Below are 27352 nucleotides of genomic sequence, written 5' to 3' on the forward strand. Positions count from 1 at the left end.
ATTCGGATGCTGTGCTCTTTACTTTTTACATTTATTTGACTCCTAGAATTTTCAGCATGGTTTCTGTTTAAGATCTTAAATGTAAACAAGCGCCTGTTAAAATCTTGAAATGCCGGTCCTATAGTCTCCAATAATTTTGGCTTTCAGTCCCTGCCACAGGCACAAAGAAAAGCAGCCATTAGTCTCGGCTTCTTGTCATCTATTAAATGTCTGAGTGTTGTAATAAGCTCTACCTAGGAGAAATTTACCCTTTGAATTTTTTACATGGTTTGACTTAAATAACAATTTTAGAAAAAAATGGTGAAAGGTGGCATTATTTAAAAAATATTAGAGGGAAGTCAAACATTTTAAATATTTGAGCAGCCAAACTTTGTTTATTTTTCTTTTTTGTGAATCATCACAAAAAAATCATTTTTTAAATCACTTAGACCTAACCCTACCCTAACCCTATTAAACTGGGTCAGGTTTTACCAGCTATAGCAATAAAATGCTAGTTATTAAGAATCAGAAAGTCACTGATCCCATTTTCAACACAGTGTCGTTTTCCTGCATAGTGAAGCTTTGACTTTAAAATAAAGGGTATGAAAACGCTAAAAAATAGTTGATATTTATGATATATGGTCTGCGGATATTGGAGGACCTAAAAGCCATAACCATACTGCCCACTTAGGGAATCCATTTCGATGCCAACAAGGTGGAACCACAAAGTACCCTCACCTTGGTCAGGCAATAATCCAGATAATATATCTTCACAGCTTTCTTTCCTCCCCTTTGCGCCACAGACAGAAATTATTCCTGCTTATTTCTCATAAGTGACACTGCCCAGCAAAGCTAATAATTATTCAGGCTCTGTGGCATTCGCGATTGATTGGGATGAGAGTACACTGATCAATCTGCCTGTGTATTTCATTTGAAGCAGCAGCACCTCCCATGTCTCCGAGCTTGGCAACTTGAGCCGCTGTGAGATCAATACTGCTGTATGGACTTTGACAATAGATCAGAACTTTGGTTAAGAGAAGATATACTGAAAAAGTTTCAGAAGTGACAACGTCACTCATACGAATCAGCGTTTTCAGACGATTAAATACAAGGGAATGTGCTTACCTCTCCCAGTGGCTGCAGACATTGGGGTCATCTGGGTTGAGACTCAACGCACTGGTGGTGAGCGCAAGGAGCGAGGCCAGCAGAGGAACTGATGACCCCATCCTTCACTCTAAGAAGGAAACAGGGAGGAAATGTAGACAGTTGGGTGGTAGATGATAATTTCATTACATTTAAAGGAATAGTTTGACCTTTTAAAAACTGGCTTATTTTATTCCTGAGAGGTTTATCACATTAAGCTTCATTTGCTTGTTTGTATGTTAATGTGTTTTGTGTATAACAAGCTGCTTGAAGCTAATTGCCCCTAGTGGGATTAATAAACTTGTTTGTATTATATTGTGCCAGTTTGTTCGGTAAGGCTGATGTAATTGCAATTTCCAGGTTCAAATGCTTTTGATGACAAACACAAGCGTAAACTCTCCAATTGATTCATCAATACTCTGAATACTCCAGTATTGTGATTGTCTAGCAGTTATCTCAGGTGGAATAATCAAGGGTACAATATAAGCATCAAAAAATAACAGTATTTAGAGGTTGGGAATCAAAAGGTTAGCAATAGGCTGTGCAGTTGGTCTGTAGGTTTTTGGACAATGACACCAGGTTTAATGTTGAGCTCGATCACAGCTGTTCAGACCTTTCTATTTGTAAGTGTCCTCACTTTTTGGGACTCTTGTTTTATAATGGTAGACATTAGAGATGCATGAGTGGCGACACAAAGTTCCCCAAAGTAAACCATGGGGGATAACTGTGAAAAAGTTTTTATATCAAACAACCTAATCAGACACTTAAATCACCCTCACCCAGATTAACATGGACATAGCTAACAAAGGGAAAGAGCACCGAGGCAGCTGCAAGTCAGCAGCCTCGGTATTAGCAAAATGATCAAAGAAGTTATGAGGAAAATGATGGATGAAAAAAAAGAAAAAAGGGTTGGTGTCTGGTGAATTTAAACAAATTGGAAAAATATGTAAGTGCAATTTGTTTTGTTATACAAACTTGTTGCACCTGCTTTTGTTTGAGGTAAAAATATATCAGGTGAATATTCGTGTACAACAACTCACGTTGACTTAATTATTTATACCTTTTTTCAGTAGCAGAGAATTGTTTTGGAAATTGTTTAAAGGAGAGAAGATTCTGTTTCTTTCTGTAGTTTTGGGGAAAATGTAAAGTTTAATAATTTATTTTATTATGTGAATAATATTTTACACTGAAGAAAAGTCGTTTTTTTTTGTTTGTATATGCTCTCATTTGTCATTCTTAGAAAAAAAATTGCAATTGGCAAAAAGTCAGTGTAAGCATGTAAAAAAATAAATAAATCAGAAATTTCAATCAAAAACGTACAACTGGTGAATCTCTACTGCATATGGATGGTTACCATGGATATGGCTATTGACTAAATATACAATATATCTGGGATACTATTGTTTTGTGGGACTTGAAGTTTGACTTAACTGGACTATTTAACTCTCAAATACACCATAGCACTTTGTCCTCTGAGGTACTTAAAAGGACACGAAACCTAAATTTTTAAATATCATTATTTTTTCAAACCCTTTAGTGGTAACTCTGCCATAGAGTAAGACTCAACTGTGCTAAGCTAAGCTGACCAGCCGTTAGCTATAGTCCCCATATAGTGGTGCATTTTCTTAGTTTATTTCCCATAAAAAACACACCAAACTATTTTATTTAAGTAGTTTTCACCTTGAAAACACTGTGTGTTCAATGGACACCTACTGTAGCAGCAACCTTTGGACCTTCTGTATAGACGTAAAGTGTCTCACTTGTGTTTTCTAGGAGGCAGCTTGCATGCCATTCAGAAACAAAAACAGAAAAAAAAACTTTTTATTCCACACATAAGAAAATGGAATTCTGGTTATATATATTTTTTATTTATTTATTTTTTAGAAAGAGGGGCAATACATATTAATGAACATTTTAACAAATGTAAATATGCCAGATTATAGCCTTGGGCTAATTTCCATGTGCAGACCCTCTGCTTTGCATAGCTTTGTTGGTAAACTGTGACAGTCAGAAAACTATTGCTCCATGTCCTTGATGACCTTCTAAGATGCATGTGCTGGCCCACCAATCTACTACATCTGCCTAAACAGAACAGATTCACAACAGCCAGACGAATTAATGGAGTATAATATCCTAAATCACAAAATAAATTTACATAATCAAGATCAACCATTACAATTGGTGCAAATAGAAGATCATAATAAAATATTTAAATGTGGCTCAAGCAGAATATTGGGCTAAGTTATCTATGGCTCTAATATCTACAGAAATGAAACCACCCAGTGACAGAGACAGACAGGCTGTTTACCCAATCAGGATTTTTCATTAGGCAGAAGAAGAGCACATATCATCAACAAAAGTGACAATGACAGATTAGGTATAGAAGTCCAGGTATAACACGTGCATGACTAACACAGCAAATTTCAGTTTTGCACAGTAGTAATAAAATACACAAGTACGAAGTACATGGAAAATGTTACAGCGTGGCATTTTGAGCAAAAATAATGAATTGTAATAAATTCAACATGATGCGTCTTTGTACAACTCAACATGTAGTAATACATCCATGTGTGGGCTGCGTGTGCTCTGCATGTGGTTTGCCGTGTTATGGGGATGTGTTCAATACTTCAGAGTGACTGTATCCAATAACGCACAAATTCACATGTTCAGCTAATCTTCTGCATTGATAGATGCATGTAGTTCACTCACATGTGAAAGAAAATCAATCAGAGCTCCACTTCCTCTGAGCAGCAGTTCATCTGAACAGGCAGAGGTTAAAGCCATGTTCATTTCCTTAACAGGATGATTAATCAAGATACACATGTGTTATGGGCTACAGCTGCTCTCATATTCAAGCGCTGCTCTGAAACAGTCGGGTTATACGCTACTACAGGGACACTGCTTGATGAACCAGAAAGCTTTTACTGTTTCTTTGATTAGACCATCTTCCTCTGCCATTTAATCTGAATGACTGTGGACAAGCTCAATATTTTTTTTATTTATTTTTTATTGTTCTCAATCACTAGTCTGAAAGGGGGTTAAGAGGTAATAAAATTGGGATTATCCTAAATATGTGGCAAGATTAAACAAATCAATGACTATTAGTAAGCTTTAGAGTGTGGTCTGCAAGCAAATTAAGTGCCACAGTGCCCTCAAATGAGGAGACAGTGACAGATCTAATAGCCAGAGGCGTGTGGCCTAAAGCTCACCTAATGTTGCAGCCTGTGGTCTCTGGGTGTTTTCGGTGGCTGCTGAGGGGGCTCTGGAAGCAGAAAAAACACAGAAGTGCCAGTGCGCACACATACACTTGCTGGGTGAGGTGATGACAGGTCGCAGATCTGTGGGAGAGAAGAAAAATAATGAGCTTATGATGACACACAGAAGACACATGCTTCCTTGCTCGCTCTCACATGGACGCACGCACACAAACTCATAAATTTCTTATGGGATCAAGAGTCTCAACAGGCATATAGTTCAACAAAAGCTGCTCTTGAAAGGCCAGTTTACCCTGCGCAGCCTCCACATTCGAGCACACGGTTCTCATTTCCACCTACCTGGTATCCACATCCACACTAACTTACCCACAGGAATAAAAGCCTGCATTAACTCAAGAGGGGCTAATACAATGAACTCTCTTCACGTTTCAAACTCTGTGAGTGGTTTGTCCACAATGTGACAAGATCACATTAACTGTGATCATTAACAAAGCCTACACAAGGTTTATTGCAATAATTTGGAGAACATTCATGTGTTTATCATTTTTCTCATTACATGGCTTTCGCTGGGAGGTCAGAGTGTAGGTTTGAGATTTTTTTCGTCCTTCATTTGCTATGAATTCTAAATTAAGATGCAAACACAGCCACAACAAAATAAAGGCTTAATAAATACTTTCACATCATTTCTTATTCATGTAAATAGTTTCCAAGGCCCGGCGATGAGAGGGAAGACTAAAGAATTACTGTAGGTCCCCTTATTACGTCTGCTGAACATTAAGTCAGACTATGCTAGTCTGAAGCAATTTTAAATCTGCAGCACAATTATACAGCCGGTCAACAAATACAAAACAATGCACTCCCACTGTTATTACAACAAGCATCAAGAGAATGCTTGATTTGATTGGGTTAAAATTATCACCGTAATTATTAGGTTTGTGGGGAAAAATAATCAATACAGCATAGTATTGCAATATTTTGTCTATGGATATTATGTTGATACAGAGACACCAAATATTGATATTTTATTAAATAAATTAAAATACTGTGGGAATGTTAAGAACAAGCCGGCTTGAGTAAGCTTTCATTAAATTAGCTGGGTGCACTTAGCTTGACAAAGCTATGCCTATATTCAGAGCAAGCTAATGGGTCAGTCACACAAGTAAAAAATAGGATGGAAATCTTGCATCTACAATAAAAGGAACAAAAAAGAAAACCCCGTGGCTACTTTGTGATTGTTTTGAATTTTTTCACCAAACTGTTGATGGTGTTGCACACTATTGATCACAAGGTCGGCTAAGAGGAGGCAAACTTTCTCCAAACAGTCACAGTCTCACTTGGGATGACTGCAGTCACACTCAGAGACGTTGTTGAAGGTTTGCAAATAATCACTAATCTCTAATTTAAAAAAGGTGACAGATAGCCAACATGTTGCCATCAGTTTGAATGAGTCTTTGTCAATGAGCCAACTTGAGGGGACTCGGCTGTAGGGACTGGTTGTAGTCCGGTTATATTTCTATAGGACAGGAAGGCTGCTGTGCACAAATGTAACAGTTAAATGTACATTTCTGTTATTTGTGAGTTTCCATCTATGTAAACAACAGATGTGTGATTTTCGATGATTTATCACAATTACATGCTGTATTATCAAAAACAGATTGGATGTAATAGCCAACTTGATCCCATTTGGTTGCTGTCAGACTGATATCAGGCTGACTGTCTCTTATGGCAACATTTAAAATAACAGTCTCATTTTGCAGCAAAAAAAAAAAAAAATGACTGAAGTGAGATCGTTTTTTGTTTTTTTTTAAACCATCAAAGGCAGAACAAAATGCAGTGGCCAATTTTGATTGGAAATCAAACCCTACGTGGAGATTTAATTCCAAATCCTAGCAAATCCTGTTAGATTTGGACAAAATCTACCTCCAGTGAGATATATGTGTGCAGCGCAGCATGCGTCAGGAACAGCTTAGTGACATTAAAAATGTGAATGTCAAGGACAAAGACCTAGTTAACATTTTGCAATGCCTAATCACATGTTTGCTATTTCCCTTAACATGGATTTTAACATTAGAATGCATTGTTGGGGGCAAGCAACACGCCCTTTAATTAATGTTGAATAACTTCTCTTCATTGCTGATTCTCCGTACAGAGAGCACTGAATAAAAGACAAGCTGGATGAATATGACGGTTATCACTCGGGGCTCTCCTGTATGACTTCGCACTGTATCTGCTCAAATCCCTGAAAATAGATTCCCTCTTTTTTGACGAGAAAAGTGTTTACACCAACAAAATGCTCTCCAGAGACCTCACTCAACCTAAATGTATTTCACTTCTGCTCGTCACCACTTTGATTACTGTGACAATGAAACCTTCCCACCGCTGTGCTGCTCCCAGTGAAAAAACAGCTGAAATAGCAACATCATTTAGGTACCGAGGTTAGACGAGTGCAAAGAACAAGCGGCAGAGTATAGTGAAGGTGTGTGTACGTGATTATATGGACTTCTGAATCTTGACAGGAACACCCGCAGTTTACATCGGACACCTGCCTGCAGAAACATTAAGTCCGATGAGACGGAGCCACCTTTGTCCCTTGCACTGCCTATCAGCGGGGACGTCTGCGTGATTAAAGCCATGTGTCTTCAGTGTGTGACTTATTAAAGTGCAGTGCAATTAACCACCCTGTCCCCTGGCTGACCAACTCCTGCACTCTTCCATGAATGATGCTCAGCAGGCATGACTGACTAGCACAAGTTAGCTCACCTCCACTCTGTGGACCCCCTGCCGCTTTCAGGACCTTCTTAGTGCTAAATTTATCACAATGCTCTGTTTCCGCTAGCTTGTGTGAATTTACATAATCAAAAGCAGTCAACAAAAACAATGGCATCGCAGCCTTATCTGAGGCAGCGTTAGAGAACGCCGATCAGTCACGAGCTTCAGCCTGTAACATGTCTTTGCACAATCAGCCTATTATCACAACTTCAAGCGGAGGGCTCGTATACAACTTTTATGAGAATTCTTCCAGCCGCTCAATCTGTTTTGTAATAACTACTGAAGGATTCCCGCAGCAGCCTAATCTGAAGTGATCTAAAGGTTACAGCAGTAACCACGCAGCACAGAGTGCCAATGAGATAAGCCCCACTGCTGGCCACCTCTATCTCTTGCTGGGGGCTGTGAGTCATTAGGAGTCAGGCCTCATTACAGAGGCCACAGTGTGGCACACTGTACGCTCTGGTTCCCCTGGTTTCAGCCAAATACCTGAGTGTTAAGAGGCCAGAAAGAGATGGTTTCTCTGCAGGTACAACAAAACTACAAAAACTAGGTTCTAAAATCTGCTTATGAGTTGTATATTTGTATGTATATTTCAAAGCTTTATGAGTGTTCTAATGAGAACCAATAGTAACTATAATCTGAGGGTACTGGTGCTTTATTTTTGAGTATTTGCTACTTTATAATCAATTATATTCAAAGTTAAATTATTATAAATACTTTTGGTAGCACGTTATAATAATGTCACACTATTAAGCATTATTAAGGTATTAGTAAGTGCTTAATTCATCATTTATATAGCATTACTCCTCCTTAGTGTGCTATTTATAAATACAGATATATTATTAAGACTATGATTGGCATCAGAGTGTGACATTATTAATATATAAAGTGCTACAGGTAGTAGTTACTTTGCTGACTAAATTTGTGACATCTTTATGTTTTCTACATATTTTTTGTCTGTGACCTAAATTGCTATAGATTTAACAGTTTTTTATTTCAAACTTGCCTCCGCCTCAAATCATGAGACTAAAATACTGTTTCCCGTATCATATACCTATTAATAATATCAAATAATATTAGTATAATAACAGTTTTGCTTCCAACAGGACCAACATAATGAGTGCTTATGTTTAAGAATAGTTTCCTAATAACAGGAGTGACTTGATTGCACGTTTGAATGCTGGTGATTTTTACATTTTTGTATTTTTACTTACGTATTTTTTTTTGTTTGTTTTTTTTGTTGCTTCACATTACTTGTTCTGTTCCTCTCTATACACAAATCACTTTAAAGAGACTAAGTGCATGCACTAGCATGGCAAGAGTACTGAAGTCATAAAGCCCGAGAGAGTGTTTGTCGCTGCATTTATGGGAATCTCAGTAATGCTGACAGGATGAAGTGGAGCCAAGGCAGCAATGCCTTATACCTGATCTCTCTCTCTAGGGTACTTCTCTATTTATTACACTTCAGTGATTAGGAATGCCAGCTTGACATGATCCAGCCAAGGATTAATTTCACAATCTCTCAATCTCAGGCTGGATACTCGCCATAATACTGCTTAGTTATGGTTATGGACATTAGCAGTTCAACTCATTTCTGAGGACAGAGGGCATACTGTGTTCAGATTATTTTATACAGGCCAGAAAAGAATAGTTCCCCCTGCTTTAGCTATAGGCATTTGAATAAGATTTTTCAATCAGTGAGTGAAGATGGACAGGAAGACAGACGCGCAATATTCCTATTATTAATATGCATTAATATGTATGTAGTTTCCCACGAAAAACTGCTGCTTCTTGCTGCCGCAGCACCTCACTGTACATTGTGCCTCTGGCGAAGTAGTGTATTTAAAAAACAAAAGATAGACAAAAGCAGCCATTTTATTTTCAGCGGACTTTATCTTAAAAATTGGCACAATCAGTCTTATTGAGATTAGCCTGATTCGCATCCTCAAATGAGTTTTTTGTTTCTCACTTTATTTCAGACTTTTTTTATTATTTCAAATCCACACGTAGATAAGGAAAATAAAAAATTATCTGTCCAAACATTATTTCAGCGTAAGTTTAAAGAGGTACTGTAGTATATTTGTGCTTCCACAAAGCACAACAGGTTGGGAGAAAGAGCCATAAGTGAGGATAACTATACATATACTCCTTAGTATGGATCAAAAGCCCTTCCCTTTACTGCTGGCATTTACTACTACCCCTCCCACATCTTGCAGACTTGACATCCTGGGTTTGCAGTGCAGTTCTTCTCTTAAATATGTGACTTTCAACCCCAACGTGATGTTGCTTGTGTTATTGTTTTAGTTTAAAAAAAATGATTAAAAATTGTTATGTGCAAAGTAGCTTCTCCAGTTTAACGATTTTCAGTAATTACATTAATTGCTATTAATTATTTAATTGGACTGTTAAACTTTCATTTTCAACTTGTTAGTGTTTGTTATGGTTGAAACTTGTTTTTGTTCCAGATTTTTGATCAGAAAAGTCCAATCAAGTGATTTGAATTCCGAATTTTAATGCAGTTATTCAAGCTGAGAAATTCAATTGTATGGCAGCAAATATTTTAGCCTATAGAAAACACACAATCTGAAGAGCTCATCTTGGGGTAAGTATCTGACACGCTAAATGACTGTAATGAAAGAACCATTAGCCGCAGGAGGACAGTTTAAATATATCAATATATGCATTTATTCTGGTATTGAATAGATAATGAGAGCTTAGTTACGTTGCCTTACGTCAAGCCTTCATGCCAAGGGGCTCTACAAACTATTAATAAGCTCAAAACAATTACCTGGAAGTGTTGCCGAAGCCATGGGAATTACTGGGAAAGAGAGAGGAAAAATTAAAACATCCTCTGCTTTTAAAGTCTCATGTAGCAACAACAACATCCACGAATGTGATTTCACTTTGGCTGGTGAAGCACCTGGGAAAATGCTGTGCGTCGTTTAACAGAAGCTTAATTCTGCCCACATGGTTTATTCATGTGGCGACTGCTGATATCATGGTTCTCATAAATCACGCAGTGCGGAATGCTGGACGTCCATGCGCTCAGGCAGGGCTCACTAATCTCAACACCATCTTTCATCTGAATAACCTTGCCTTACCGCAGGGCATGCCAACACCAGACTCAGCCCGTTGGAGGGAGCCTGTCCTCATACTTTTATTTCTTTCACTCTGGGCACAAAGATTTTTCGCAGCCTGTCGGAGCAGACAAACACTGCCCTGTGTACTCCCATCCCACTTTCAACCACGGGCAATAATGAGAAATTGCTTTATAGACATCAGAGAAACTAATCTAGTCTAACGTTGGCTTTATGAATCTAAAATCAGACTCACAAGGGAGGAGAGCAGCACAGTCACTCCAGCCATCTGTTCAGAAGTGGTTCAAAGAAAGAGCAGAAAATGTGAAACTAATGTGAGTAAACATAATCATCACATCTCACTAATAAATCAAGAAACCCCTGTCTGTCTGTCCTTCACATATTTCACCAAATGATCTACATCATATTTAGCGGGTGTACTGCTGGGAGCAGGAGTAGGAGCACTGCAAGAGCTTGAGGTCATGTAGATGAGCTGTGGTCTGACCTTAGGGTTTAGCCACCTCTGACCTGACGCATGATGTCACAGGTGACACAAGTTTAAACCATTCACAAACATGCTCCTGAAAGTGGACCCCACTTCCATAGAGGATGAATGCAGGAAGGGTCTCGCTGGCTCCAGCAGGTTTAAATTTGCCCATAATTTTATGTGACAAATGATGCGTTCAGTGGGAATAGGCCATTATGGTTGATATGTGACCGCACAGATTATGCCACACTCCTCTGTGGCCTCATAACAATGTCACAGTTCAGATAACATGGTTAGTTGGAATAAACTTCCAATGAGTGTGATATCTAACTTTGCTGATGCAAAGATACCTGAAGGCTGTAGAAGGCTGACACTGCACAACCCAGTGCGCAGGTTTTTGCCCAAAACCTTCTTAGCTATGAGACAGTGCTAACCACTGCACCACTGAGCAAAGCACTGGTGACTATCAGATCGAGGACTCTCTATTCATCGATTTGCTGGCTGTATTGCTAGAAACCAAAGCAAGTACATTGCTGAGTTTAGGGACCGTTTTTTGATAAGTGCTTTGATTTTGGCTATGTGCTCCTGTTCTCCGGATTTTTAGGCAGACGTAGCACTTAAAGGCCCGTGAATAAGAAATCTATGGGAGACAGCGGCTTTCCACTGCTCCCTACAAAGAGCCAATCACCTGCTTTATAATGAAAACACACACAGATGAGGTTGAGGATCGTTTTAGCTGTGTGGTGGCAGGTGTGTCTATTTATTATAGTAAAGATATGGGTAAATGAACTATTTTTTTATTGGCTTAATGCTTTGCTCTGCTTGGATGATCATGTTGGCACTCTATGTTGGGCTGTAAATGAGGCAGTAATGCCGTGAAACTCTGCATGCATAGTAATAATAGAACCTGCTGAAAAAAATTTGACTGGTGATTGTATATGAGGTTTTTTTTATATCTCATTGACCCATCTATTGCAGTTATGGCTCTAGCCTCACTAAATTGGGAGACTTGGGTGGCTTAATCTTGTAAAAGATTGCTTGAAGGCATTACAGGGATAGCTGCTGAGTGGCAGGGACAGCTTCTAGAAGGTTAGAGTCATCACGTCGCCTCTGATACTAAGCATAATTGTCACATGCAAATGTATGGCATGATGCGACAATGTGATTGCATCGTAGGGTCTTTTGCTTGATTTGTGACCGCACAGATGATGTGACATTCTTCATAATGATGTCCTCAATTCGGATAACACAGTTTCTAAATAAATCTCCACTGATTATGACATCTGCCTCTGCTGACGCTAAAATGTCTCTGACAGCAGGCACTGCACTAATATAGATAATGGAGTACAGCGTATAGCAATTACAACGTCGTTTTTCTTGTGCTTATTCTAATGTCAAACTTTTTTTTTTTTTGGTAATTAATCATGTTTGGGTTCCTCACATAACAGGCATGGCACATACAGTCATAAACATGTCACCAATTACAAGCTTTAGGCAAGAAAACTAATTAGTGAAACAACATCACTTAATGAAGCAAAATAACAATGTGCCTGATGTCACATAGCTTTGCCTGCTGCTCAGAATAGTTTCTGTGTTTCGCCCTATGCTTTTAATAACAAACCCTAGGCATCATACTGACAGCCAAATGTTTTGCAGTGCCCTCTGCACCACGTCTGTTCTCTCTTCACAGCCTGGGCATGGCCTCCTGCCGCCACCAGGAGGAAGCACCAGTCATTCCTATATGCACCAGTAAAGCTTTCCTACACCACACAGACAATTAGCCAGCCTGTGACTGATTGCACGTAATGAGATCTATTGGAGAACAGTTGGACATCTTTGGGCAAATTAATGTGTGAATATTAGCCTGTTGAACCGTCTGCTCTCTCACCAGGATCATTCTCCAGTGGAGAACAAAACTGAACCACTGTAATATTCAGCTGCTCTCTGCCTGGCGGCCCAGCCAAGCCATGTGTTCATTTCTGTATTTTAGTTGTACAGCTACAGTGCTGTGGACAAATTAAGCAAAGGTATAGTGTGGACAGAAACACAAATAAAAGGAGGTGGATCGAAGGAGGCAGAAAAGTCAAGTAAAGTCTAGCTGAGCAGCTCACCATGAAATGCTGAAACAACAGTGCGGCTGCCAGGGCAATTTTACACCCCAATAGTTTCACACCTCAGCCACCAACCCCTTCCAACTCTGAACCTTGTGTCTTCTTTGTGTCTTCATTTATTTTGTGTCAGTGTCCAAGATGTGAGAAGCCAAGCAGTGAGAAACTCGTCCCAAATGTCGCAGGGTAAGTGGTGTGTGAAGCAGACGCGGGGAGCAAGGAAGAGAAAAGCCACTGCGCGTGGATGCACTTTGCTTTCTGTGCAGACAATCCTCTGAGATATCAGAGGACTTTACATTACACTTGGGAAAACATATCATTTTATACTGATGCATGCAATGCAGTAGAGAGACTACTCAAACCCTTTACTTACAAGCAAGCAAAAGTTCAGAATACAAATGGCTACTTCAATGAAGTAATGTACTGTCAAACAATTGACTCAGAGTTCAAGTGAATTAAAAAGAAGCAGCTCTGAAGTGACTTTATCTTATGGTACGAACAAATTATTAATGCTGAATTATCAAACATCACTTTACCACTGTAACACCTCATAGTCCAGGTAATTACTTCTCAACTTAGTGGCTGTAACAGCTACAAAGGATAAAAAAAAAACTGAGATGAGTGGCAGGATATGTTCAAAATTGTTATCGAACAATCATTCATCAAAGCACTCTTGATGACTTTAGAAGGATGGCATTTGGACAAAAATGACCTTCCTCTTTTTTGCAACAATATTTTTTTTAAAAATTGTGTAGTTGTGCTCTTTTCTCTGTACGTTTTATTGGACTATTTTTTGTTTGAGTGGGTAAATCGGTTGCTTTTTTCTGTTTCGTAACTGAAATAATCCTGTAATTTACTTACGCTTTACCAATACCTGACATTTTGAGTAAAAGCATCTTAAAAAATAAGTAATAATGCATAAATGTGTTTTATTTCTTTTTTTGCAATTCTATTATCTTTGATTTGCTGTGAAATGACAAACAGCTATGAACAGCCACTGAAATGAAGTGATGAATTTCGAGGGGGAATCTCCCCTAAGTGGATGTGCTAATAATTTAGGTATTTGAAATTTTGATAATCGAGCACTAGTTTCTAAATGGTAGCTCATCAAAAAAAATGGCAGAATTATTAAAGTTGCTGTCAGAATAATGTACCTGAAAACTGACTTACATGTGTGTACTTGAGTGACTTGAGTGAATCACCAGCTTACTTAGAAGCATTAGTTAGCCTACTCTAACTAATGCTTCTTTTCCAAAAAATAAAAAATCAGAATAAAACATCAACTCTTTCTGTTAAAAGCTACACCTCCTACTTCCCTCTCAGTGGTGTGCTCTCTCCGATAGTGCAGCACGTTGACCTTCTGGATCACTAGTCAATGACTGAATGAAGAATGACTTACCATCATGATTATTAAATCTGAAAATGCGCTACCGGTGCACAAAGGATCCAAACCAGGTGATCTCCATTTGGTGAAATGAGAGCTCCATCAACTCGATTTGCACGATGTACGCCCAATTTTTGCCGTCATGACCTTTTAAATGTCCTTGAAACTACTTGAGCAAAATGTGCCTACTTAGACTGAATACATTAAAAAAAAAATGAACAAAAGAGAGGCGTTTGTGTGGCTGTGTTCAGCCTGCATAATGAACACATGAGGACGCCTGTTTTAATCATATGTTAAATAAAGCCAAAATGCAACAAATCCATAAAATCCAATGCATACACAAAGCCAATGAAAGTCATTAGAAATTTGTTTGAATAATAACTGGGAAACAGAATATAACCACTAGGCTGAGAAAACAATGCACTAAAATGTATTCAGTATAAATCATCTGATTCATGAGATGCTCGCACTGTTAAAGCTCATCCTGCGGTGTAGAACTCGACAATATAATTGTGTCGTATATTACAGCTGTGGTCAACCAACATGAGCTTTTCTGCCTGCAATGCAGATGTGTCCGCATTCATAGGCCAACCAATTAATCGGTCTGTCACTAAAGTCTGTAAATATCATAGTGCAGTGAAATATAGAAATAGTGCACAGGTTGCAAAACAATATAGCAACATATACTTACTGTTTTATGAACTGCAAACCTGTTCATTTTTAATTTATGACATCTGTCAAGGAAAATAGCATGTCTCCATGACCTGAGTGAAATAAAAACAACATAAGGTTGTTAAATTGCAGTTTTCCGTGCCATCTCAACCCAGACCGCTTTGTGTTGTATATAAAAATGCTCCTAAAATCTATAAAAACCTAATAAAAAATGATTATTGTTGTAAATGGAAGCTACATCTCCCTTACGTGCTTCTTTCAGCCTCTATTCCATTATGCTTTCCATTATAACATGGTTGCGGTGGGCAGGGATGCCTGATGCTGGTGCTAGGGGTGCCAAGTGTTTGTGCACTGACCTTCTGCTCCCTGGACAGGTCTGAGTGCAAAAGCATCACCAGTAAGGGGCCAAAGGAGATGGGACACTCAGCTGGCTGGTGCATTATTCATGAGTCACCCCTGTTGAGTGGGCTGTTATTCAGCATCCAAATCCCAGATGTGGTTCAATCTGTGCTCCATTCAGTGTCCTGACTGCTGGCCATTGATCACAGGCAAGGTACGCGGTGCTGAATAAGCGCTGGGGCTTTATGTTACAGGGCTCAAAGCGTCTCACTGATAACACAAAGATCCATCACTAGACATTGGAAAGGCTCCAAAGTAGTCTCACTGGAACTGATCAGACAAGCCGAGAGGAGATGCAGCTAAAACATTTGCTACGACGGTGCACAGCATGTGGCAGTGATGTGACAGCAATATGTTGTATGTAAGGTGTCATACATTTACATATTTTTTGGTTTTTAAATAAAAAAAATAAGCTTATATTTACTTATTCAGAAACATACACTCTGACGCACATCCCTGTCAACAGACAGAGAAAAAAAAATAGTGTGACGAGGTCCCTGTGTGAAAGGTGCCAGAGGCAAAATATCACCCTCTAATAGGCATCATACTACTAATGGACAGTTGAGCACAGTGAATCATTTGTCTGCTTTAATCATCAATCACATAAGGGCAGCTAAATGTGGCATGACCACAACTCTGTCTGCATTTGTCAGGATGATGATCATAAGCCATTGATCATGTTGCTGAATTACTGCACAATATAAAACGTGAATAATAATTTCCATTTCACTTTGCCTACTGAGACACAACACTACAATTCTTTGATGTGAGTGATAAATTGTGGTTGTTTGTCAAATTTGTGACTCAGACCCGATTTGTTTGGTTGAGGAAACAATGCAAAAATAACAACATTAAATATGCTGGGGAACATTTAAGTTTTTAAAGCCCTTTTTAAGATGAATGGCTGTTGTTAGGATTTTCTGTTTAGCAGGCGCTACAAACTGCCTTAGTCTTTGACCACAGTTATGAATCATCTTCTCCTTAAGATTTCTGGGGACTTCTGTGAAATCTATCACATCTATTCTAACTCATTTTAAAACATTCTTAGTGCCTATCGGTACCTTTTTGATGCTGTCAAATTAAATATTAAATTTCATCATGTTTCTGACAAGCCAATAATTCACTTTTCTACTTCTGCTCAACAGCCTGAGCTCTCAAAAGGAAAGATTAGCTTAGTGAATATCTGTGGCTTCTTTACAGTCCACATAAGTGATTAAATCATTTTTAACTCCAAAGTAATTAGTAAGCAGTAAGTAAACTATGTGTGAAAAGCATATGCCTGAGATGGAGAGTGGATTTCTGCTGTCTAAGGCATAATAATGAATAATAGCCTTATCAGCAAAGCACAACACATCCCAACATGCTGAGATATTATCACTGTTCATTTCCTCAGCTCATGTATCCTGTATCTCTTGGTAGAAAATATGTCATGTGGTCTCTTGCACTGTAACTGACAGCCTAGTCATGTCAAAAAACTTGGGCGTTCTACCAGGGCTCTCTACACAATACGGGGAAGGGAAAAGCGGCAGATCCAAGCAGATGCATCAGCAGTATTTGTAAAAAGTCACCAAATTCCCGCAAGGGACATACTTGTCATTAAAACCAACAAGAAAAGAACTGATGAGTGCATTAATCAGAGCTTGGCCAACTATCTGTGGTGAGCTGTAGTCCACGGCGTTCCTCCCCAAGACTGCACCTGAGGGAGGGAGGATTAACGCAGCTCCGCACGAGCTCGTGTATCTGAAATCTGCCTGAGCTCATCGTTTCCTTGTTCCTCGCTAAGAGGCTGTGGCTGGATATCAAGCAGAGCCAATCTATTCCCCTGCAGAATGCTGGCTGACCGGCATCAATGCCATGCATTGTCGAATTATTAATTAAATGTATGCAAGGATAATCAGATGCAGACATGACCAGACCCTTGGGAAACCTAATGTGGAATTGTAGCTCAATCTAAATTGCAGATGTCTTTTTGTTTTTTAATGCCAGCTAGCGACGACGTTTTATTGGCCTTTAAAATTTTGCATCACTTTGCACTTATGTAACTTTTTTCTGATGCACAACATGCACAACTGTGACTTTTCCTTATAATCCCCACTTACAAGAAAAGCCAAATGCTCTTGAACAAAAAATAAATAAATAAATAAAATCACCTGTAACAAACGTGTCTATTTTTACTGGTAACGCTACAATATTGGCTACTGCAAATTTATGTCTACAGACGAGGTAGGTTGTGGGTGTACGCTGAGGGATAAACCGTTTTCACTCCCTCTACTCAACGCAAAATGTAAATGCCACAGCTTTCAAAAGTAAAGCAAAGTCTAGGTCCTGCCTCCATATTTCATTAACTTTTGTTAATGCAGTTGCTATGGCTCCAGGGTATTTGCTCAATGCTCAATGCACTTTTGCTGAAATAATAAGATCTATCAGTCATTGCAAAGCAAAAACGGCTTAATTTGCAGAATAAAGGTCATACTAGCTGTTACTTCTGAGGGACTGACAGAAAACAGTGTTCATTACAGCAAATTCGAAAAGAAACTAAGCCCTGAAACACAGCACTATGCTGAGGTGTCCACATGCAGTTTTCAAAATCAGTGTCAGATTTATAAGACTGAGACGACTTTTTAGGATTTGCCCTTTTGAACCAGACCCAACCCCCAAACAGTACACAGCAGTTGTAGTTCTGCAAATCCCAATACACTAATGGAGAGATTTCACACTGCCAACAGTCTATGTCTACGCCTGCGGGGAAAACTAGTGTTTTCAAATCCCTTAATTCACATGTGTTTAAGAGATTATATTGAGCCTGTGTGAGTTTCAACCCCCAGCTGGTCAAATCTTAAATGTAGTTACTGAAAAAAATTGTTAGGTCATCTATAGAAACGGAAATGTAAACTATACATGTATACTTAATCCCTACAATTTCGGTTTAATGAATACTGTGAGTTGCTACATAAAAATCACATTACCACCATGGAATGAATTTTTTCTTTTTTCTTGAGATGAGAGAAATTGGTCAGCCTTCCACAGCTATCTGCTTCCATTAATCAGCCCTAATTAAACATATTGATTGAGCCAAACATCGGGATTTCCAGTTGAAAGGGTTTACTAGACTGTAAAATGCCTGCAAAAAAATGACCTCCACCGAATGCATGAGGCACTTAGGTGCCCCGGACACAGTGATCCTTTAAGTGAGCCCCCAAAATAAGACAAATATGCATCTGTTCAGTAAACAACATCAGAATTTACGGTGTCTGAGCGGCAAATGTCGTCCTTGGCTCCACTGAGAGCTGAAACCACTGAAGCTGAACAGAGTATTACTTTGGTTTCTGGCTCCATGACCCCTCATTAGAGGAAAGTGTTGCTTAAAATCACAGCTTTAACCAGCCCTAACTCTGGATATCAATGTTTATATATATATATATATATATATATATATATATATATATATATATATATATATATATATATACCCCTTTTCTCCCATTTTCCAAGCACTTGCTATGCCCTGACAGATTGAGTGAACTACTAAAAGACAATGACTGTTTTTCTTTTACTAATTATCTACAAAAGACTAAAAAAAATTATTACAGTTAGGTATTGTTATTCACAGTAATATTAGCAAGAAAAATGTAAATGTGATTGTTAGATGAAATGATTCCCTAACCTGTCAGACAAAGTGAAGGATTCTTTAACTAAATAAACACTTAAAAAGCTATTATCCATTCAGTGTTTACATGATTTATTGACACAAAGCCGAACACAAGGTCATTTTTTATATTTGTGAAAGGCCTGACATTTGAAGATACTCCATTTTCACGGGACAATAGGCAGGTATGAAAAAGGAATATGGTGATTTTGTCAACTTGTTTGACAGCCTAAAGCTGAACTGTGGGCATAAAGAAAGGAAAATGGGAGCAATATTTGCCCACGCTTTCTAATATTTTGACAGGTCATGGTGGTCCAGAATAACAGCTGATTTGACAAAGGAACAGATGATCTAAATATAAAGGCAGTATTTGTTAAACATTATTATTATTATTATTATTATTATGAGTTAGGACACTGTGAATTATTGATGTGCTCCAGTTAACTGGAGAACAAAAAAACTAAATGAACACAGAACATTAAAATTGCGGTGTGATTTAACTAATTGTGTAGCCCTTGAATACTCAGAAATGAAGCTGTGAATATCAAGTGGAGTCTTGAAAGGGGTTACAATGAACAAGCCAGAGTTTCTGGAAACACAACAGCACACACCAAGTGTCCAAGTCTCACTCAAAAACTAAACCTTCACTGCTGTAGTGTCACGGTGCATCCCTGATAAATGACTTTATGACAAATTGCTATAATGCAGAGAACCCATGCTGAGTATGTGGAACAATGTATGCAGCGCCAGCAGGGCAAAGCAACAGTAGCTACAGTGTGCGTATTTCTTTGTGTGTGTGTCTGTGCGTTGTGTAACTGATAGTGATATCATCAAAACTGTATGTTTTAGAGACGGGTTTCTTGGTTTTGTTTATTCTCCCACAAAGGAAATCAGCAGCAGTAATGATTTCATGATTAAACCATGGTGCAGATCTGCTCATTGACTAACAGGCTAATGCAAGTTTAATCAGATGCTTTACGTTGCACTTTGTTGTCATCTAGTGGTTAAAAAATGACATAACATGCCGCATGTCATTTCTATTCTGTGCATCCAAAATGTTCATCAGTCTTAATCCTTGAGTTTGAAGGACAGACCATTATCTCAAATCCTGGTTCTATGAATGTCTCTTAAGCTTAAAAAACGACGTCGTGACATCGCAGTTACACAGGGGCCACTTACACTAGTGTTCATATCAAATGCGTAACATTTAAAAGGAACCAGGGAATGAACGATCACATTCAGCACACAACCAACCAAACTAACTCCAGGCAAGGCAAAAAAGCATCACAACAATGCATAAACTGCAGCAGTTCAAATAAAAGGAAAGAAAATCTAAATCATTAGTATTCAAAGCTTTACAGCTTTAAAAAATGACAATCTTCAAAAGTAATAGACTAGTTTGAAAAGGCAGAGCACATTGGCATACAAAAATATATATGGGATAAAAGAAAAACACTCGGCTTCGCGACTGCAGCAGATTAGAAAACTCTCCGGGATGATACAGCCCTTTTCTTTGGCACAGCGCGCACATTTCCGTGGGATATACTCGCCAATAGCCTAATTAAATGGAAAGCACAATTTGTCACAGCAACCAACAGCAGCGCGCTCAGACTGCAAGTTACTGCGGAGCCACTCCAGCAGTTAAAACAAAAATACACAATAATGTATTTTTCTCTCTCTCTCTCTCTCTTAAAATAAAAAAAATCTGCTTTAACAAACATCTGGAAACATATTTATCGCCACACATGCTGCGCGTGCCGATGACACGGCTGCTGCAGCATCATTTACAAATCGAGCCCGATTTGTCGGGGGGAGGAAGCATTTGACTCACCGTTCGCGGAAAGCTGAATTGGAAAGTTATCGACCTCAAGGCGAAAGAATTGACAGGGTCCACCGTGCAACGAGCTCTTCCATATTTAGTTAAAGCAGAAAGTGAACATTCGGGCAGGATCGGTGAGAGCAGGTACTTTGTGGAGTTGTGTCAGCGCAGGGCTTTTTCACACTCGGCGACGCGCACGAGACAGGTGCAAGGAACCGCCGCCGCTTCCTCCCTCTCCTCTCTCCCCTCCACGGGGTGAAGCGCGGCCCACTTTAAACTCTGGTGACGTCATGGGCGCTGATGCTGATGCTGCCCTCCTCCCTACCCACCTAGTCCCCATCACCCTGCCGTACACCTCTCCGCACATAAACACACACTTGCTTGTTCTTACAGAGAGGATGATTCCACAATATTATTAGAGCAACCTGGGAAACATCTCCCCTCTAACCTCAGCAGTTACAGCCTACAACCTGTAGGATCTCTTTCAGATTTCTTAAAAGTCTTTTTTTCTCATTCTGCAAAGCATCTTTCATCTAAGCTACTTCTATACATGGATGCAACATTTAAAATTGTATGTGGTGAAAGAAGCAAATTGCCTGGAACAGCATAATTATTATAATTAGATCCTATTTCTGAAAGGATGCACACTTTAGTTCTCCTGTGAACCAGAGAGGGAAAAAAGAGGGGGGAAAAAACAAGTTACTTAAGACTGAATTTTTTTCCCCTTCTCTTTAAATATTCAAATGATTGTTCATAATCCACCTTTACTAACAAATCCTCATCTGCGTGTGACAGATTTAAGGAATATTGCTAAGTTTTTACAGCGACTTCTCGCTTTGCAGTCCTGATGTTTCCAAGGATTTTTTTCACATGGAAGATTTGCAAACCAAACCCTGGATCTGGTTCTTAGTTTGATGTTTAAAGAGATGTGCCGCTTAGTGGGAAATTAGAAGGTGTTAAGAGGAGGGAGACTGTTTAAAGAAGCTGTGCATTTTTTTAAACTGAAAAATAATGGCTGTCATTTTAAATATGAGTCTCTTGATACTTTTATTAGCAACAAAGTTTAAAAAAGACTTCTAAAAACACATAAATGTGCCAAAGTTTGTCATAATGTGACTTATAGCACTTTATTGAGTCCATCTAACTTAAACACTCACATGCCTGACATGAATACTCATGAGATGAACAAATGTACATTAGTCACAGTGCAATCATTGTGTTGTTTTTGTTGGTTTTCTTAAAGAAAAATGCTCAAATATATTTTTTCAGCAGGAACAAGTGGGTTGGCAGAGACATTACATTGTGAGGATGTGGGAAAGAATTGATAGATGAAGAAACATTTTGTCAGTTTTGGTCTTTTCTTGGGACTTATTGATGAAAAATGTATGACAGACATATTGTGGAGCAACAGCTTTATCCTTCAGGTGAAACTCAATGCAGAATGTGTTGAAGAAATGTGACAAGACTGAAAAGCAAAACATGACATGTCCTGTCACTCACTTTTGTTGCCGATTCTTGTTTTGTTTCCATTGCCTATAGCACACGTGTGTTTGCCTGCATGCCAACCAGCCAGTAAGAGTACACTCTGGATTGTAAGATAGAACGTTGGAGGCGTTTTTTACCTTGGCTTTGTCTGTCCATCAGAGCCCTACTGCATGCTCCCCAGCACAACTGCAACAGATGTGTAAAAAAAAGTGTCCAAATGTACCAATGCCACAGCATAAATTACTTTAAGTATGCATTATGCAGCTGTTGTATAATCTGATTTCTTTTTTGTAATGCATTCATGAGAAAACATCATCATCTCACTGTCCTATTTAATTGAGGCAAGGCTAACTGCTGCTGTTGTCTTAACTGCTGATTATATGAATGTGATTATTTTCAAATTGCTCAAAATTAAAGTTGAAATAATTGCTGTTGCCAAGTAGAGGTACAACCTCACAAATCCTTATACTTTTTATTATATTATAGTTATAATTTAGGACAAAATCCACAAATTATCACATTTGAGAAGCTGTGTAAATAATGAACTCTACAACTTGTCTGTACTTCTATGGTTTCTTATTGTTTTTAGCAATATTGGTATTTTAAATCTTTTTCTGGTTTTGGTTGTTAGTTGATACAAAAAGATTTCTTTTGTGTCTTCATATTTGTAGTGAAGTAGAAATGGTGCATATAGCCCAGCATGTATTCCATGCAGCTGCACTAAACTCAAGCCCCAGCAGAGCACCGTGTGGTCTGTGTGTGTGTGTGTGTGTGTGTGTGTGTGTGTGTGTGTGTGTGTGTGTGTGTGTGTGTGTGTGTGTGTGTGTGTGTAGCCTTTTACTTATTCTTGCTGAGTTAAGCTGAGTGCTGGACTTTTGTTTTCATATTTTTATGTTCTCAGTCACATATGCAGTCCTCTGTGTTTTGCTGTTGGCTTTGCTCCAGATGAACCACATCTGCCCAATGTTAGAACTGCTTTTGCCTCTGTATTATTGCTTGCTGACTTATCATAATCAAACAGAAGGGCACTGCTCCACCTTCCCACTGCCACTGGCTAAGGGGTAAAACTTTCTTTATATAACATGATAATCTATCACTCTACTTAAGGCTCTTAAAGTTAATTATTCTTTGGAAGAAGTTGATTGTGAATTGAATCGCTTTATTCTTCTTTTATTTCTTGTTTGCTTCTTCTTGCCACATTCATAGAAAACTTCTTATAAAACATTTTGAGATTAAGAAAATTGGCCTCCTCGCATTGATACTCGAGTCAAGAAATCATACACTACGTTTATAAAATTTAAATTAAGGAACACTGCTTCCTGTCCAGAGGGAGACACTCAAGGTGAAGGAAACAAAGAAAAAAGACAAAAAACTAGAAGGCTCGGCACTTGAAAGTCTGTGCAATGTAGGCAATTACATTAAGTGTACTGAAGTGGGAATTTCAAACCTTTTGCATGCAATTCAACCATCAAATAAATTATCCTTATTTATGTTAATCCAGAAATAGAAAACAGTGCATGAGTACCCACTTGTCCTGCCACAGCTGTCCCATCCTGTCATTGTTTTTCTGTATTAGTCAATGGACAGATTTGCATGTTTGGGACTCAAACTTTTGGCCTTTTTTCTCAGCAGGAGCAACTGGCGGCTGTTATCGGCTGCTTCAGAAGCTGCCTTTGTGGCCTGCTGCAATCCCAGACCACAAATCCCCAACTCCCTGACCAAAGTAGTGGTGGATGAGGCAACAAATCCACAGCATCAAACAAGACATAGTGTATTCTGGTTTTCCAACACTACTGCTCATCCTCAATCAGCCCATCTGAGCTTGTTTCTTTTATGTCTCATCTGTTGTCTCCTGATGGCACAGCAGTGTCTGGAAAGTGGAGAAAAGAGCGGACTTGTTTTGACCATATCAGGGCGGTAGGCCGGCTTTGTGATAGACTATATATACAGATCCATCTATCTATCTATTTTCTTAACTGCTTATCCAATTCAGGGTCGCGGGGGGCTGGAGCCAGTCCCAGCTGTCATAGTGGCTAGAAGACTGTATATATATCTTTTTATCTTTTTTTTATTACCCACACTGTTTGCTCAGAAGTGATTCCTGACTTCCTTTAGGTACAACATGCCCAATGACATTTTTTGTTTTTCAGCCTCTCAGTAAAACAAACCTGCTCATTAAAAATACTAAAACTAACAACAACAGACGAATAAATTTCAGGTAAATTTGACCACCATCTTTCTTGTTTCATGGTGTTTCTCAATGTATCAAGCAACACAGTTCATTTAATATTTACGAGGTTGGATAACCCCCCAGTTCCTCCAGAATTAACGTCCCCGTTATTCAGGATTATCCACAGATCACATTTTCAACACTTTTCATTTTAAGTACTTCCTGCCCTCTGGACATTTGAAGATATATATACATATTCTCTGCTTTGAATGATAATTTGTCTCCTATGTGTTTTTTGACAAAAAGTTCAATTATTTAGTTGATTTTCTCTATCTTCAGTATGTGTCTTCGAAAATATAGAATCTATGAATATTCAGATGTTCAAATTCTGCTTTTCCTGTCACACATAAGATGCGTCCCGCCTTAGAAAATCCTATTTTAATGCAGGTGCACTGGAGATTTCATGTTTGCACATCACACGTACATGTCTTAACCTCTGAATGGAGGTGAGAAACTTTCCTCTTTCAGTAGATGAAGATGAAAAGAACTTCTGTGTCAAACTGCACACATACTCCATTCAGAACAGTGAAAGTCAAACATCCATGACATGTAAAAAAAAAAGAACAAAACCAAAAAACAGGTGAAACGACTTTTTGAGAGGAGGCGTTAAATGCAATCAAAGACAAATAAAAAAATAAGTTACCAGCACTGCAAAAGATTGGAGTGTTAGATAACTCGGCACCTACTACAGTCATGTATTCGAATGTCTTTGGGCACCTGCAGATAAAGGTAATACAGACAAACAAAAAACACTTTCAAATGAAAAAGAAAAGACAAGGAAAACAAAAAATTGAAATGTTATCTTTTGGGATTGCTTGATGTTTGCTATCTTGAGTCAGAAGTGGACCTTTCAATTGATTATTGATTCGGAGCACATTCGAAATTCCACGAAGGAATGCCTTATAAACAAATAAAGAGCGAGTTATTGAATGGTCTTGTCAAAGCTCACATTTGAATCCTATTGAAATGTTGTGGGGAACATTTGAAACAGTCCATACAAGCAAGAAAACACTCACCCTGGCATCTGAAGGATTTTTACATGGAGAATAGTCAAAAACCTTGGCAGCCCAATATCTGAGACTTTGGAGAAATTATGCAAAGTGCCCACAAGAAATTAAATATACGAAAAGTGTTTGATGCAAGTCTACTTACTTTTTCCATTACATGTACTGATATTTTTATTGAATAGCAATGTTTCACTTTAAGTGTTCTTCCATCTTTATTTGTAAGCAGCGTATTGAAGAAGCTTAGGGTTAGTGTCTCCTTTCAAAGAGAGGCAACAATTTAGTAGTGATGTAGTTACTTTTTCCACATGATTTTATGTACGATTAGTATTAGAAATAATTATATTTTTTTTCTTTCATTTTATGAAATATGATCCCCTTCAATCTCACTGGCACAGTGTGCAAAAACAACGGTCGTTCTTTAGATCGGAGGTTCCCCAAACAGCCCCAAAATAAGCATAATGTTGTTCTTGTCATCCTAATTATGGTTCTGTGACTATATGTGAGGCGTTCCAACCCCTCAGAATGGAAAAACACTGCTGTAGATGTTTTATGGTCCACATTAGATACCAACACTCTAGAAAGGTCTGTTATGCTCAAGTGCCCACAGCGCAGTTTGTCAAATGAAACTTACAATTCTCAGATTTCCTGTCTATGGGCCAATCTTTCCTCTCTGTCAGTCCTGGTTTATGAAGAAAAAGCTGATTATGGCAGCAAGATGCTTTTGGTAAAACAGGCACGGCTCACTGGCCTTGTGTCCGTCAGGACGATGTGTAGAGACTTCAGGGTAAATTGTAAAAATGGGAGTCGATTTAAAGTTCTGCTTGATGTCTAATCTACACGCTACATTTAGGCTGACAGCTAATACATCATTAGGGTAGAGAATGTCAGGTGAATCTACTCTTTGGTAGACCTAGTATATTTTTTTACACAGAGATCAAACAGTTTGAGCTGAGCAGTTTTCCCCAACAAAACAAAAAAATTTAGTTGAATGACTCCTTTTTAGGGATGAAAATTATTCAAAGCGTCCCATCTCCAGCTGGGAAGAGTAGTTTAGTCAGCGATTTTAATTCAGGAAGCAAGCCTTTTTTGACTTAATGGCGGTCATCATTGTCTTCTCCATCCTCCTCCTTCCATCGCTGCTGTGGACTCTCTGGTGGTTAGGAGCACTACCCTCAAAGTATTTAAGAAAGAATTTTAAATATGTAATGGGTGTATGTTTCATGTCCTTCTCAACAACTTTTGTGATGATGTTTTTCCCCTTTTTCTTACTGTTTCTATCTCCATTGCTTTATGTTAAAAAAAAAAAATAGTGAACAAAACTTGGGAGTGCGTAAAAAGTAGACAGAGGATTAAATCTCTGCTTTTTTATAGTCTGCTCTTGTTTAACAGTTGTTTGACAAAATGCTTGTAGGCTACTGGGTCCTTTACTAGAGGACACAGTTTGCTGCAAATATGATAACAAAAAAAAAAACATCCCACACATACACACACACAAAACCCCATCATTAATGCAACATGAGTCTGTCCTCTGAAATGTTAATGTGTTTATACAATCATTGTGAAGATCAGCCTTCTTTATGACGAGAAAATGCAAATGCCATTTTTTGCAGCTTATATCACTTTAAGGTAAATACTTAAAGGATAGAGGGAGGTAAGTACAGATTACATTTTGGGAAAGAGCAGTTCTCTGCCCTGCAGAGGGGGAGAGAGGAGAAAGCGGCGCAGAAAGAATAACCAAAACTGGGTGTTCAGTACTGTTATTAGTCAGAAGCATGCTCCAAATGAGTTTAACGTTATAACCGTCTCCACAACCCTCAGGCCCCCTTCCAGGTTAAAAACCACATTTATACAAATAGACTAAATTTCAAAATGTTGATAATTGATGAATAAATAAGTATGTTTTTTGAAATTATAATTTTACCATTCTTTTAT

The 27352-nt window shown here is 38.5% G+C and overlaps 1 protein-coding gene across 9 annotated transcripts in view; it reads right to left on the reverse strand.

The window, feature by feature from the left end:
- megf11 (multiple EGF-like-domains 11) overlaps positions 1-20925 on the reverse strand; it is an 84823-nt gene extending 63898 nt beyond the window's left edge. For 8 of the 9 annotated variants that reach the window (XM_012919580.3, XM_012919579.3, XM_004553082.3 and 5 more), the window contains exons 1-3: positions 20711-20925; positions 4332-4460; positions 1105-1213 (exon numbers count right to left, since the gene is read on the reverse strand). In XM_012919580.3, coding sequence (XP_012775034.1) covers positions 1105-1205 — 101 coding nt within the window. In that variant the 5' untranslated portion in view covers positions 1206-1213; positions 4332-4460; positions 20711-20925. Of the gene's footprint in view, positions 1-1104; positions 1214-4331; positions 4461-9894; positions 9925-20710 lie in introns of all 9 variants that reach the window. The other variant, XM_076885809.1, reaches the window with a different exon arrangement.
- Positions 20926-27352: the final 6427 nt, after the last annotated feature.

This window comes from Maylandia zebra, linkage group LG7 (assembly GCF_041146795.1).
Source record: "Maylandia zebra isolate NMK-2024a linkage group LG7, Mzebra_GT3a, whole genome shotgun sequence".
Lineage (NCBI taxonomy): Eukaryota > Metazoa > Chordata > Actinopteri > Cichliformes > Cichlidae > Maylandia > Maylandia zebra.